At 40.5% G+C, this 16,461-nt stretch overlaps 1 protein-coding gene across 4 annotated transcripts in view; it reads right to left on the reverse strand.

Annotated features, from left to right (window-relative positions):
* Positions 1–16,461, reverse strand: part of SLC9A7 (solute carrier family 9 member A7) — a 143,003-nt gene that overhangs the window by 27,556 nt on the left and 98,986 nt on the right. For 3 of the 4 annotated variants that reach the window (XM_036839635.1, XM_036839638.1, XM_036839634.1), the window contains 2 exons: positions 13,611–13,764; positions 5,722–5,781 (listed from right to left, as the gene is read on the reverse strand). In XM_036839635.1, the coding sequence (XP_036695530.1) occupies positions 5,722–5,781; positions 13,611–13,764 (214 nt within the window). The remainder of the gene's footprint in view (positions 1–5,721; positions 5,782–13,610; positions 13,765–16,461) is intronic. The other variant, XM_036839637.1, reaches the window with a different exon arrangement.

Below are 16,461 nucleotides of genomic sequence, written 5' to 3' on the forward strand. Positions count from 1 at the left end.
TGCCCTATGTATCTGTTAATTCTTTATCCTTGAACCTTCCTCATTCTAAGGCAGAGAACTGTGGCACTGGTGACATGGATAACATGGGGCAGTGGAGGAGGAGACAAAGATGCCAGGAAAATTCTCTACTTTCCTTGTTCCCTCCGATACTGCAAAGAGTGGCTGATATCATAAAAGCCAAATAGAAAACACAGCTTTCAGCAGGTCTGATTTGAGCTTGAAGAGAGGTGCTGAATGGCCTTGACCACGTGTGTTATTTGCTGTCTGGCACCAGGGCGTTGACTCCGATGAGCAGACAGTGGATGTGCAAAGCCCCACGTGTGCCTTATTTTTCCTCCTCTCCCTCCCGCTTCTCCACCTGTGATGCCCAGGATATATCCTGAGAAAAGAGACTAACGGAAAGGACGAATAGAAGACAACACAGACATACTGGCAGCCTCTACTCTGTTTTACTCCAGGCTTGCCGAGCACTAAGCCAAGGTGCATGCCCCCTGGATGGGGGTGAGGAGATACAGAAGGAAAGGGAACAGTCACCCCATATTTTGCTGAAGGCAAAGTTTAAAAACCACAAGATGAATTCATGCATTCAGCAAATATTTACTGAATGCCTACCAAGCCAGGCCCTGTTCTGAGCACTTTGTTAAAATCTATAGTGTACCTGGCACCAGATCTCCTCCCCACAGGCCTGAGGTTTGATGGAATCTTTGTAGTGAATTAGATTGACTTTGCTGTGTCTAGAGGTCAATTTCTGGCAGGGGTTTCTGAGGCCTGGAGGCTTGACCTCACAGCTGGACATTATCCAGGGACTTCTGAGCAACAAACCTCACATAGATTTTTTTTGGAAATGAAATATTCTGGGGCCCCAGGACTACCCACAGAGGTCACACGAGAGCCTCAGTGCTCCCAAAGTGTCTAACGTACTGAAGTGGTAGAGGAGAGGTCACACTGAATTCCTAGCTGTTGATCTTTAACTCTCACCTGTTTTGAGAGTCTCTAATGTACGTTCCATAGAGAAATGTCCTCTATATGGTGTCAGATCTGTAAGACCAACAGCTAGGAATCCAACGTTAGGTCTTGTTCTGTGGATTCTACAGCCGCATGGAGCCACTCGTGGCAGACTAATTTGCATAGATGAGCTCCCCAGTAAAGCCTCAGAGAGAGGGGCAGAGCACTGGTTACCAGTCTGTCTCCCAGACAGCCTACCGGAACGCCTGGTGACACGACAGCCTTCTGCCTAACCACAGAGAGGCTACTGTGGGGCAGAAGCAACGAGACGATGTGATCTGAAGGGCACGGCGGGCAGGATGGCGAAGAGCACAGCAGTTCATACCTGCCACGGACAGTCTCTCCTTTCTCTACTGTGAATTTTGAAACAGGTGTATTGCCTTTGTAAGTGGCTTCCACGCAGTAAAGATAAAACAAATGGATTTTATCAGCCTAGGTGAAATAGGAACCCTAAGGGTAAGAGAAAAGGCTTAAGTGTGCCTTTTCCTACAATGAATAAAGCCAAACATAATAAAAGCTTCCAAATGAAGTCTAGCCCCCTCTATTCTTTCAACTAACCTCTGCTAGGAGAAAAAAAAAATTGTTTAACAAGAATTAAAATAAATTCTGTTTAACAAGAACTGCTTATAAAGACTAGGTTTTGACTATTTTCATTCAAGTCCTGGAAACATAAGAGGAATTCATCTATTATCCTGGGCCCACATGGCCAGGCCAGAATTCAAAACAACGGAGTATGAAACATTGGAACAACCTGATAAACTCACAAAATGAGGGCCACCCTAACCTCATCCCAAACTGGTTCGACATTTTGCTTGGGGGAACTTGAGAGTGATTCTAGATGCACATCATCCAACAGAACTTTCCGCAGTGATGTCAGTATTCTAGATCTGCGCTGTCCAATGTGGCCACTGTGCACTTGAAATGTAGTTAAAATGACTGAGGAACTGCATTTTAAGTTTTATTTCATTTTAATTAATTTAAATTTAAACAGCCACATGTGCCTAGTGGCTACCAAATTGCACAGTGCAGATTCTAGAAAGTACTAATTCCAGCCATGTCTCTCTAGCATCACTTTTTTCTCTGCCAAAAATGACAACTATCTGCTCCCTTCTGCCTTCTCAGTGATAATACCCAAGATTCCTGCTGGGATCCTGCGGAGACGCAACTCTGTAGTCCCACAAATATTAAGTAAAAATTTGCTTAAACTGATTACTTAGACAATGGAGAGATTTCTCACTTCCTCGGTATAGAAAATAAGATTGAAAACCCGCTGAAAGCTCTTCTATACAGATAATTGTCATAAACATGAAAGGAATGACAGGATTAGAAAATCACCACTTGCCCCTCACAGTGTAATAATTGTTTTGAGACAATTTTACCAGTGGGTAAAAGGTTGTTGGGAATCTGACTATTCATATGATGTTAAAGGATCACTCTACAGGTAACTTTTTAGTTACAAAGGGAAAACAGTGCCTTTATGGAGAGACCTGGCGTCTAAAGTGATCAAATTTAACATCACTAATAAAAGGAGAGCCTGACAACATGCACCACCTGATATGATGCAACAAGAAAGCATAACATCACTTTTACATTATTTTTGCCCCCCCAAAAATGATTATCTATCTCTACTCAAGAGGAAAACAAATTTAAAAAATATACTTTGTAGGGCATTATGCAAGACAATTATCCTGAAAATCCTGACTCCTTAAAAAAAAAAACCCTCAATGTCATAAGAGACAAAAAGGAGGAGGGGAGGATTGTTCTAGATTAAAAGAGACTAAAGAGGTGACAACCAGGTCAGTCAGAGCACACAGTGGCCACCACGGGCCCGAATTTAAAAAAAAAAAAAAAAAGATGACAACCAAAGGAAACTTTGATTGGATCATGGATCCTGTGTGTGTGTATACAATTCATGTTACTTTCTCAGGTGTGATAAATATACTGTGATTATGTAGAAGACTAGATTCCTAGGGGATACATGCTGAAGTATTTAGGGGTAGAAAGTCATGATGTCTATAACGTACTCTGAGGTACTCAGAAATGGTTGAGAGAGAGAGAGAGAAAATGACCCAAAAATGTATGACAAAATGTTAACAATTGGCGCATCCAGGTTAGAACTTGGATATTCATTGCTCTATTCTTTCAGCTTTTTTTACAGATTTAAAATTTTTCACAACTTAAAAACAATATTTAATTATATCTTTGGTGAAAATGTTTCACAAATACGTGAGTACAATTTCCTGTCTCTATAATTTCATCTAATTTACTAATAATGATGATTCGCGATCCTCATATTACTCCAGGGTCTGAAAAATCACAAATTGTAAAGATTCATGGACATAGGGTGCTATAATAGGTAAATAGGTAGATACAGAGTCTAGTAATTACACGGGTTTTTTAATCCCAGATAAATCTTAGAATATTCTGTTGAGGTTTTCCTCCTAAAAGCGAAGGGCAAGGAGAAAAACGCTAGTTAACTGAAACATATGGTTAACTAAATTCCAACCAAGACAGCCATCCTCAGATCCGGTTGTGCACATCCCCTGGAAACCTGCAGTTCTGAGCACAGGCCTACCCAGAGCCCCCGTTCCTTGCTTTTCCCTCCCTCTGCCAGGGCAGTTCTGATCCTTGCTGCAGCCACTTGCTACCAACTACCTGCCTGAGATGCAGCCCAACTCCTGGCCCACTCAGAGCCTCCAAAGACCTCTGGGGCCCTCCCACAGGTGGAGTAACTTGGGAGGGCCCCTTGGAGGGTCTCGGAGGTCCCTGCTACTGACATAAGTGCTGAACAGGAGAAAGTAAACCTGCTTCCCAGCTCGCTACCGGGTTTTAAATGCCAAAAGAAAACATACCAGGGGACTTGCGACACAGACCGTGTTCTGCGATTTCTTTCCCCATTCAAGGCTGTTTACTTCAGGACAATTGAATGATTACTTTTCTGGCAGGGTTGACGGCCTCTTGGACCAATCCCCAAGGATGCTAATGGACCCCTACGAAGGGCCTCACCCTTGGGGCAGGGCGTGTGGTGGTGTGCTGGGCAGCAAGAAAGACCAGGTACAGTATTTTAAGTACAGTGCTTCAGAAGACTTAGGGTTCGTTAACTTTCTGAAATTCCTGGTTTCAGGAAACTGTCCACAATATATATTTCCCTCCTGACCTGTTATAACGCTTTTGATCTAGGCCACTATATAAATCTAAAACTTCTGTGCTGTTTTATTACATCATATTTTAGCACTCCCCTGATACATCAGGGTTGAGCTCATCTATGCACATACAACAGTCTTTTCTTCCCGAATGAATTGAATTATCCTTACTTTCATTAAGAATAAGACAAATGTGGTAATCCCATACCAAATGAGAAAATAAAGCTATCACACTGATGTGCTCATTCTGGAATGAATACAAAAAATGAATCATTTCCCTTTTGATATAGTATGTACATTCTGATCAACCACCATATAAAATGCCATGAAATCTCAGAAATTTTAGAAGCTAGATTTAAGCAACAGGTTTTTATTTTTTAACTGGAATGGCTGAGGTCCTAAATAATTTGGGGAATATGAGACACACACGTTCATATAAAACCTTGAACAACAAACAGATCAGAATCTGAATTCTCTCATGTCCCAAGTGTAATAACTTGCACTTTGCCTGAGGGACCTTCCTTCTTGAAGGTTGGATATTTCAAAGGAAAGGATTTCCCCTGCTACTTAACTGGTAGTTACAGTCAGGTCTCTGAAAATGAATTTGTGTGTGTGTGTGTGTGTGTGTGAGTATGTGTGTGTGTATTTTAAACAGTAGAAAAAAGTGTGAATCCAGGGAACTTAAATGCTTCAATTATTTGTATGCATGTCATTACAGTTTACATTGGGGCCCAGCAATAGCCCAAGATTCATGCCCCATGACAGGTACTGCTGCTTTTACCGCTGTCCTCAGAGAGTAAAACACTTTCACAACGAGAAGAACAGAGTTCAAGCTTGTTTTGTGTTTGATTTATCTACCAGCACCCAGAATCAGATCAGGAAGAAAGCATGCCAGTTAAAGATACGGAAAGGAAAGAAGAAACACTAAAGTCTTTACTCTGATAGCCCAAAATCACCACCCTTAGGCATAATCAAATCATAAACTTGGATGGACACTGAGAAACAAATTGCATTAGAAGAGTCTTTCATTATCTTCTGATTTAAAGAAAAATCTGCTTTTTGTATCTTCTGATTCACCATGATAAGGTACAAGTACACAAATTCATACTTAAAAAGTAAAACAGCACTGGTGCTTAATTAAAATGGTATAAACCATACCCCAGTCATGGCTGAAATACAAAATTCGAGTTCTCTTTATGAGTTAAAAGCCTTGTTTACTAGATCACAAGCAGAATTTGGTGGGGAAAGCGTCTGTGGCTCTGAAAATGGGCTACTCTTAACACTGAGCTCAGCTGTACACGGAGAGACTCGCCAACTCCAGCTTTGGTGCCACACACTGTCCAAAATGGGGCGAGGGGGGACAGACTCTCAGGAACACCAACACATCAATCAGCCCAGAGGAGGGTAGAATAATGATTAACCGGACCTCATGCCCCTCTTCGAAAAGGGGCAGACGGTTGGCGCACACGGGGAAGGAAGAAAGAGACAAACAGCATAAAGAGAAACATCTCAGGTTAGAAAGAGGAGAAAAGCCAGGCCCAGTTAATTTGTTTCTGAGGATGCCCTGTGTCACCTGAAGTACTGCCAGCGGTGTTCGTTCTGGTCCTCTTCGGAGGGCTCCTCGACGCCAACTCTGGGCAGCAGAAGAAGGGAACGTGAGTGTGACGGGGACAACAGGGGAACCAGGAGCTCCGGGCACATGACCTGGACCACGTCCATCAAAGAATAAAATCCGCACCCCCTCTTAAACTGTCCCCCTGTTCTCTAAAACCCAGAGAGGCTGCTAAATTTACATCAAAAGCAACAATGTTAGCAGCCAGGTCAAATGAGGATTGATTAGGAATGAAGACAAGCCTCTCAAAATATAACGTAATGAAATCAGAGTAATAAATGCAACTCATAGAAAATGACTTCATACAACGTTTCAGGAATTCATCTGTTTCATAAAGCAAGACACATCCATACAAAAACTAGAAAACCGAAAGTTGTTATTAAACATATATTTGAAGTGTTTACACGCAGTTTTACACATATTTGACAGAAAGAACACTGTATCACTGAAAACAGCAACAACAGAAGATAAAATGGCCTTTTTTTCTAGACAAGTAATCACACTGTCCATGGGTTGAACCCGAAGGTCAGGAACCCAACTTCTGCTATTCTCTTTACCTTATGGCTTCAAGAGTTGACACGGTCTATTTCCACCTCCCTTAATAATTGCTGGGTTATTCAGACTACATTTGAATTACACCATCATACTAAGAGCAGGGTTTCACAACCTCAGCACTACTGACTGACATTTTGGGCCCTGGCCTCTACCTGCAATATACCACCAGTAGCACCCCCCTCCAGCTGGAGCAACCAAAAATGTCTCCAGACATTGCCAAATGTCCCGAGAGGGCAAAACTGCCCATAGCTGAAAACCTCTACTCTAAGTCCTGCATTCTCAGTGGGGGGTGATATAGACCCCAGGGGCATGAAAATCGGTTCTTATGGGAGAAAAAATTTTTTTAGATATTACAGTGGTTTGTAGCCCTCTAAAGCACCATAGTACATAAACAGATATATAGATCTGTGGTATTAAAATTTCAGTGGAAGAGGTAGATAAAAAGAACATTTTTAAAGGCTCTTATTTAGAGGGGCAATGATGGAAAAAAAAGGTTGAGAAACACTGTGCTAGACAATGCCCAAATACTCATGCTACTAATATGCCCTGAAATAAAGCAAGTGAGAACACGATGCTTCTTAAGGTGATACTTTTAATTAGGTATATGTTCAGAATGTGACTTAAACCAGACTATAGTATTGAAAAGTTATAACAAATTCCAGAAAAGCAAGCTGGATTCCATTAATGTAAGATTCACTAGTAATAATAATAGTAATAGCAGCAGTATTAAAGTTATGATTAGCAATGATAATGTTATAGCTAAAATACACTAAATGCTTTCCATGTGCTAGATGGTACATTTAATGGCAGAATTCTTTACCATGTTTATTTCGTATCACATTTTATCTTCACACTGTTGTCATCCCCATTTACCCAGACGGGAAACTGAGAGCAAGAGAGGTTAAATAAGTTGCCCAAGGTCACAAAGGTAGAAAATGATGGAACCAAGATTGCAACTGAAGCTGTTAGATCCCGGAGCCCTAGCTCTACACCTTACAGGATATTGCCTTTGACTACAAGGTGGCATCTTTAAATTCTTTTAAAATATCCAGTAACAAATGCTATTACATAAAGATCTCAGGGCTTCTCCCTGCCTTTATTCCTTAATTTATCTTATAAAGAGCTTTATCTTAAACTCTCAGTGTGACAGGATTATACCTAGCAGAGTGACCTTACTTGTCCTTGAGTGACTGTATTGCTGCACTCTGGGGTATGAAGGTTATCCTGTTCATTTGGCTGCCTGGGTGTATGCCATTAACCCCCCACAATCACCACCACTTCATTGGTGTGTCACTTGAAGCTGGGCCTCCCAAGAGGACAGCCACCATGCCACCGAAATGTGCTCAGGACATAGATGAGGCTATCTGATGAATCTGCGCATCTGATGGTTTTTTCAAGTTGCCAAAATTACAACCTTTGTGAATAACAACAACTTGCTCAAGAGACTAAGAAAAATAGTATGTAGTTTGTATATTACCAAAAAGCCATTTGAAGTTTGTATATTACCAGAAAGCAATTTGAGCATTTTGCCATTATGTTTTAAAATAGCAATCACATGCTCAACATCACTAATTATTAGAGAAATGCAAATCAAAACTACAATGAGGTATTACCTCACACCAGTCAGAATGGCCATCATTAAAAAGTCTACAAATAATAAATGCTGGAGAGGGTGTGGAGAAAAGGGAACCCTCCTCCACTGTTGGTGGGAGTGTAAATTGGTGCAGCCACTATGGAGAACAGTATGGAGGTTCCTTAAAAAACTAAAAATAGAATTACTGTATGATCTAGCAATCCCACTCCTGGGCATATATCCGGAGAAAACTATAATTCGAAAAGATACATGTGGGAGTTCCCTGGTGGCCCCCGTGGTTAGGATTCTGGGCTTTCACTGCTGTGACCCGGATTCAATCCCTGGTTGGGAAACTGAGATCCCACAAGCCATGTGGTGTGGCCAAAAAACAAAACAAAAAAAGATACATGCACCCCAATGTTCATTGCAGCACTATTTACAATAGCCAAGACATGGAAGCAACCTAAATGTCCACCAACAGAGGAATGGATAAAGAAGATGTGATATACGTGTACACACACACACACACACATACATACACACACACACACACACACACACACACACACGATGGAATATTATTCAGCCACGAAAAAGAATGAAATAATGCCATTTGCAGCAACATGGATGGTGAATCACTTTGTTGTACTCCTGAAACTAACACAACATTGTAATAAATTAACTATATTTCAATTTTTTAAATGGTTAAAAAAAAATAAAAAAACAAAATAGCAATCACAAAATTCCAATTTAAAAAGACAAGTTGGATTTCTGGAAAGCAGTGACCTGGCTTTGGATTTGTGGTTACATTCATTTTATATTATACACAGACTAGAAATTAGCCATGGTTAAAAGTCATAGCTAACTCCTAATTATTTATGGAGGAACTCCAAGTCCTACCCTGGGCTTCTGACTTCTGGGCAGCCACTTAGCAGCTGATCAGGACCTCTGTCAGCAACCTGGAGAAGTAAGAAACAACTAGGTACTGATCTTACTGAGGTCACCGGATGTCAAAACACCACACTGAACTTCAGGGGGTTTCCGAATCATTTTAGAATAAGAACCCGGTCCACATAAATGATTCGTGGCCATTAAGTTACACCACAAGCACAAGCCACAAAAACCAGTCTCATTACCTTATTTCTGAGGGAATTTCTTTTGATGTAATGTCCATAAATGTCAGTTTCTACCTCTAACATATCACTATTTATACACATCTGAAAAAAACGCAATGAACTGACACCATATGTATTTTTCACCAATGGCACACTTTGCTTCATTACACTATCTGGGTAGAGTTGGACAGAAAGAAGGAACTAATAAAGATAGAAGCAGATTGAAATTGAAAACAGAGAAACAATACAGAAAATCAATGAAATAAAAAGCTAGTTCTTTGAAAAGATCATTAAAATTGACAAACCTCTAGCAAGACTGAAAGAAAAAAAAAAAGAGAGAAGATGCAAATTACCAATACTGTGTCATGAATGAAACATGGGATATCACTACAGATCTCACAGACATAAAAACAATAATAAGGTTATGCTATGACCAACATAAACATGACAATTAGATGAAAATGACCAATTTCACAAACTGCCACAACTCACCAATATGAGATATAGCTGTTAAAGAAATTGGCTTCATAATTTATATAATAAAACTCCTGGAAAAGAAGACTCCAGGACCAGTCGGTTTCACTGGAGGATTCCATAAAACCTTCAGGAAGAACTAACACCAATTCTAAACAACCTCTTCCAGAAAACAGAAGAGTAGGAAACATGTCCCAACTCATTTTGAGAGGCCAGATTACCCTGATACCAAATCAAAGGCAGTATGAAAAAAGAACACTACAGACCAGTATCCCAAATCCTTAACAACATATTAGTTAACAGAATTCAGCAATATGTAAAACATTTATGTATACACCACAACCAAGTGGGGTTTAACAAGCAAGGGTGGTTCGATATTTGAAAATTACTCAATGTAACCTATCATATTAACAGGCTAAACAAGAAAAATCATATGATCATATCAATTGATACACAAAAGCATTTGATAAAATTCAACATCTGTTCATGATAAAACTCTCAGAAAACTAGCAACAGATGGGAACTTCCTCAACTTGAGGATGAACATCTACAAAAACCCTACAGCTAACATCACACTTACTGGCGAAAGACTGAATGCTTTCCCCTTAAGATCGGGAACAAGGCAAGGATGTCTGCTCACATCACTCTTATTTAACACAGTACTGATGGTCCTAGCCAGAGCAATAAGTTAAGAGAAGGAAATAGCACACTGGTTGGAAAGGAAAAAATGAAACTGTCTCTATTTGCAAATGATCTGATGGTCTACATAGAAAGTCCGAAAGAATTTATAAAAACAAACAAAACAAACTCTCCTAGAACTAATAAGTGAAATTGGCAAGGTGTCAGGATACAAGGTCAACCTACAAAAACCAGCCGTATTTCTATATCCTGGCAATGAACACATAGAACCTGAAAATGAAGATAGAATAACATTTAAAATAGCTCAAAACGAAGAAGAAATACTCAAGACGTAACTCTAACACACACAGGCATTCTATGCTGAAAACTATAAAATACTGCTAAAAGAAATCAAAGAAGACGTAAATAAATGGAGAAACGTGCCGTGTTCATGGATTGGAAGACTGAATAAGGTAAAGATGTCGATTGTCCCCAAATTGATATACAGGTTTAACACAATTCCTATGAAAATCCCAGCACAAGTTTTTTTTTAAAAATGTAGACAAGCTTATTCTAAAATGTATATAGAAAGGAATTAGAAGAGCTATGACAATTTTGAAAAAGAATAAAGTGGGAGGACCCACTCTGCCTGATGCTCAAGCTTATTATATAACCATAGTTATCAAAAGTGTGGTACTGGTGGAGGTACAGACACATAAATCAACACAGCAGAATAGAAACAGACCCGAATGCTTACAGCCAACCGATTTCTGGCAAAGGAGAAAAAGTAATTCAATGGAGTAAGGACAGTCTCTCTTACAAATTGTGCTGGAACAACTGGATAGCCATAGTCAAATAAAATAAAATAAAACCTCAACCTAAACCTCATGTCTAATATAAAACTTAACTTAAGATGGATCACAGATTTAAATGTAAAGCATAAAACTAAAAAACTTTTAGAAGATAACATAGAAGAAAATCTTTGGGACCTAGGGCTTGATGAAGAGTCCTTAGACATAACACCAAAACCATGATGTTAAAAATAAATAAATAAATAAGTTGCATTTCATTAAAATTAAAAGTTCTGCTCTATGACAGACTGTTAAAAGGGTTAAAAGACAAGCTACACACTAGGAGAAAACATTTGCAAACCACATATCTGATAACAGACTAGTATCTAGAACAAATAAAGAATTGACAAAACTCAATTAAAAAAACAAATAATCCAATTAGAAAATGGACAAAAACCTTGAACAGATATTTCACCATTGCTTATTTGAATGGCAAATAAGCACATGAAGAGGTATTCAACATCATCAGCCATGAGAAATGCAAATTAAGACAATGCGGTATCCCCACATGCCTATTAGAACAACTGAAATAAAAAAGTGTCAACACCAAATGCCGGCAAGGATATGGGAGAAACTGGATCCCTCATACACAGTCATTTCCTGACCTCTCACCATGTGCTAGCTGTTATGTTCTAAGTGCTATCTATATATCCCATTAATATTTTCACAACAATCCAATTATTATATGTGTACATATACAGCTTGCACGCATCAGGGAAAGTAGCCCACGCTTCCGGCTCTGGGTAGGACTACTTCAACGGCCCATTTTTTGAAAAGGGTTATGAGAAGTGCAAAATGTCACAAGTCAACTGTCTACTCTCAGTGGAAAGTTATTTGGTCCTGTATGTGTTGGGGGGGGGGCGGTCAGAAAAGAACTTATGAAACAGCCTGAAAAACCAACACGATTTAATCAGGCTCTGAGCATCCAGGGCACCTACTGGGTAACCAGATAAATAGGAGCAGGAAGTAATCTCAGAGAGGTCACCAAATGCAAAGATTCTCAACTCTGTGCAGGGTAAACCTCCTTTCTTGCTCTTATTCTGCTACACAGAACAAAGATGATACCATCTTATGTCTCAAGTTTAAAGCCAAAACTCTGTACATTTTCTTCTTCAGATTTCTACTTCCACAGATGAATTATTTTCCTTAATATGACTCTTGAGATTCACGCCAGAAAACTGAAATTTTAATCATCCTGAATTTTACAACATGAAAACGGTCCCTAACACAGCAAGCCTTTGGGGCAGTATAGCACAGTAGCTAAGAGTGTGCCTGGGTTCAAATCCCAGCTTGCCCACTTAAAGCTTTGTGACCTTGGGCAAGTTACTGCTCTATGCCTCAGTTTCCTCAGCTCTAAAATGAAAATAATAGTAGTAGCTCCCTTATAGGAATGCTATGAGGATTATCTTAATGTACGTGTTGGCATCTCAACCGACACCTGCAGCACAAATGTTAGCTATTGTAAGACTCTTACTGATAAGCCCACCCAGGTTGTGCAGACCCACTCAGATCTGAGGCTGAGATCCACTAACCCAGAAATGGTGCAGCCAGCAGTGGCCACGCCCAGGAATCCCTGCCTCCCATCAATATAAAAGTTCCAGAAGAGGGAGACTATTCTCTCAAATCCCAGTTTCCTCCCTGACCCCAAGGATGACTGCAAGATCCTTGTCAGTTTCTCCCTCCTCCAAGCTAGGTGTACTCCGCAGTTGTCAGCCCTGAGCAAACTAACAGCCAGCAGAGAAAGGAAAAAAAACATTGCCATCTTGTGGCTTTTCAGAGAATTCTTCACACCTATGCGCCACCCAAGTCTTCTCATTCCCAGCATGTTCACCCTTTGCAGATCTGAAACTGAGGCAAGTGGCAAGAGCACTTTCGATGACGCAGAGGGCACACTTAGAGCTGCAGGGACCTGGAGAAAAGGTGACAGCACGCTTTTATTTAACGTGAAGGAATACGGAGGCCGAAAGACATGAGGAGCTTGTCTTAAACCAGGGCCAGAGTTAGGCTGTGGGTCTCCTGACCCCTGTTCCAATGTCCTCTTTACTGTAAGTTGCTGGAGCTCACAAGCACAGTTTGCAATTCAAATGCTCTTAAAAAAAAATCAAACTTGGGTCAATGACCCTCCATCCTGACACAGCTACAAAACCACAGGCCGGGGATGTCCATGAGGCTGCAAAAAATGAGGGTTATGCAGGAAATGTCACCTCTTCTGTGCACTAAAGCAAGAAGAGACGCAGCATACAGTTTCCTCCTAAAACAAAACTCTAATGGCCTCCCTTTATTTCCAGCTGATGAGCTTATTTTTCAAGGCCTTAGGTTTGATTTCAGAGGAATGTGAAATGCCAGACATTGCCAGCAGCTATGTCTATTCTCTCTCCTGCAGCTTTAAGACTTTTTGAATTCTTGCCCTAATGTCGCGGCACTAGCAAGGTCCAGGTGTTTCTAATTCCTTGTGTTTTTGTACCCAAAAACAGTTTAATGATTTTTTTTCTCGTGGAAAATTTAATACTCTGAATTTTTATTTATTGTTTTTTAATTTTTAATCCTTCTCCAAACAAAACAAGAAACTATAAAAGCCTTCCATGCACTAAGCTGTATGTAGCACACCCTGCATGGGAATAGTGACATAGTTAGACACAAAACTGGCCTTGGTTTCAAACCAACCTTATATTAAGCCATGACAACATGGGCGTCGTGCCTCCACCAATGATCCAGACGGTGAAGAAGACAATGAGGAGGGTGGTCGTGAACATCATCTGGCGAGCGTAGGATGCCGTGTCTCGGATGGCCAGTGCAAATGCCATCGCTCCCCTGAGGCCTGCAGGGACCAAAGAGGAAGCTCTCCTGTCATAAGGATAAATAACAGTGTGTCCCCAAATCCACTGCTGCCACTTGGGGCTAATAAATTGTATCTGCTTATGCTTCAGGAGTCAAGTTGTTTTATACAGAAAAGAACTTTAAAGGAATAGGATTTCCTCCAATTTGAAGTTTTCTTTTGCAAAATGCCCAAATGCAATGAGAAAATCAATGTACCGCTTTGTATAGCACATTTTAGAATAATAACACTCTTTTATTACTGAAATAATTCTCCTGCTAATAACATGAACCAAAAAGAAATATAAATAAGAAATAATCATACAAGCTCTCTAAGTCTGTGCACCAAGCACTACCCAAGCACTATACAGTCATTATAAACTTAAGAAGCAGGCTAGGTATGAGTATGTGAAATGCACAAAACAGCCCAGCACTTCCTTAGCAAAGCCAGGCAGAGAAGTAACAGTATAACCTGATCTATATCAGGAGTTGGTGACGTTTTCTGTAAAGTGTCAGATACTATTTTAGGCTTTGTGGGCCAAGAGGAAAAACCAAGGATGTTATGTAGGTACTTACATAAAAGAGAGAAAACAAATTTCCACAAAATTTTATTGACAAAAACCAATAGTATAACAAGTACTATAAGTATAATATATAAGTACCATGTTATAAAACTATAATAGTAAGTAATAATAATAATAATGAGTTCAATTTATTGTAATCCAGGTCTACTAGTGAAAAGAATGGAATTCTTCTAGGGGTGGGAGATTTCAGTTAATTGGGTTTCAAAGTTAGTGTCCCCTATCATCAAATAGGTTGCAAATATTCATCTGTAAAAGCCATTCTTAGCCCGTGGGGTAGATGAAAACAGGCAGCAACCAAATTTGCTGACTCCTGATCTACAGCCACATTTTTATGTTCTAGAGCTTCTCTTTCTAAGCTCTTTTGTTCCTTCCCCATACCATGCTCCTAATTTGTTCTACAGTAAAGACTTAATCCATGGTCTTTAATAGCTATCTAGTATAAATTCCTATTCACCATGGGTAAGACTGTGTGTATATTATGAGAATGAAAAATTAATAGTATATTTATTCACATATTTTCCCACCTTTTCCAATAATTTCACAATTTCATTAACCTGAGAACTTCACAACAATTCACTAAAGAAGAGTGATTCAGTAAAATGTACATTAAAAAATAGAGCAAAGTTGATGTTCTCTATTAATCTGTCCTAGTCAAATATTGACACACATCTAGACCACCCTACAGCCAGCTACGACACCACTTAATATTTAAACCCTTAAATGGATGTTGTCTCAAAGAAGAAAACTTGAGGGCCAGAGAGAGACAACGTGTGCTCCATTTTTCATTAGGTAAACACTGTAAGCAATATGAAGGTGAAACCTCAGGTATTTCTTTCACAGCCTTGAAGAATGAGTTCCTTTTGAAAGCCAGATTTCTCCCCGCAGAAAACAATTTTGATAGGAGATATCTTTAAACAGCTCTGTGTACTTCTCAGTCTTTTAGCACAGAAGATAATGAACACACTTAAAGGTTTATCTAGGTGACTGAGCTATCTCCAATTCATCTTTCTCTTTTCCACTGGCATTTTTCTAATATGTATGGACGATCTGGTCTGTCATTGCCCTCCTCAGAAACCTCTGTTTCCCAGCTGCTCTTGGATAAAAGCCCAACTCTTTGGCATGGCATTGGAGCTTCTCTGTGGTCTAGACTCCAGCAATGATTCTCGAAGTGTGGTCCTCAAACCAGCTGCAGCAGCAGCAGCCGAGAAGATGTTAGAGATGCAAATTCTCGGGGCTCACCCCGTACCCTAAGAATCACACTCTGGTGGTGGAGCCCAGCAATCTGCTTTTAACCGGCCCAACAGGTGAGTCAGATGCAACCTGAAGGCTTGCGCCAGTTTACATGCAATTTCCCTTTCCAACCTCATCCTCGTTCTGCATTATCCCATGTGTCTCACATTTAAACCAGACTGCTACCCTTCCCTGAAAAAGCCACACACAAGCAATGCTTTCCTGCCCTTCCAACCTGCCACCTCCTGAAATGCCACTGCATCCAAGCCCAGTTCGAAGGCTACCCCTTGGCGAAGATGGCCCTGGGCCCTGCTTTTCTTTTGTGCAACTCACCAGCCTCTCTTGGGAGAAACTTAGCTCTTTGTGGACTGTGAGCTCCTGGAAGGAGGTGGGTTTCTGTATCCTCCACAACCTTGAAGCGTGACTTATATAACGAGGATGCTCAACAAACGTGTGTCAGAGTGAAAGGAAATCATTAGGGCGGGCTGTGTACTTAAGTGCAGATGCAAGCAAGGACTAGACAAAGCAACTGCTTTGCTGAGCAGTGCCTGCTGGTGTGATTTCAGTATGACTCTCTGAGGCCTCCAAGAACTACTGCGTGGCAGTAAAGGGCTGCTACTCACTTTGCCTCTTGTACAGCCCCTCCCCCTTCCCAGACAGAGGCACCTTTAAGGGTCACGGTGGCTTTTTGCCTATCTCCTCCCTCTGCTCTACAGAGATGCTCTTACTTGGGTCTCGTCTATAAAGTCGGATGCTTTCCACCCTCACTGCACCATCTACCTCATGCCAATTGCTCTCTCCTTTCTTTATCTCCACATACTTCTTTATTGTCCTTTGTCCCCTCAGTGGCTTCTCCACTCTTCTCAGCTTTATAGTGAAGAGGAAGC

This window comes from Balaenoptera musculus, chromosome X, assembly GCF_009873245.2.
Source record: "Balaenoptera musculus isolate JJ_BM4_2016_0621 chromosome X, mBalMus1.pri.v3, whole genome shotgun sequence".
In the NCBI taxonomy this organism is placed as follows: Eukaryota; Metazoa; Chordata; class Mammalia; order Artiodactyla; family Balaenopteridae; genus Balaenoptera; species Balaenoptera musculus.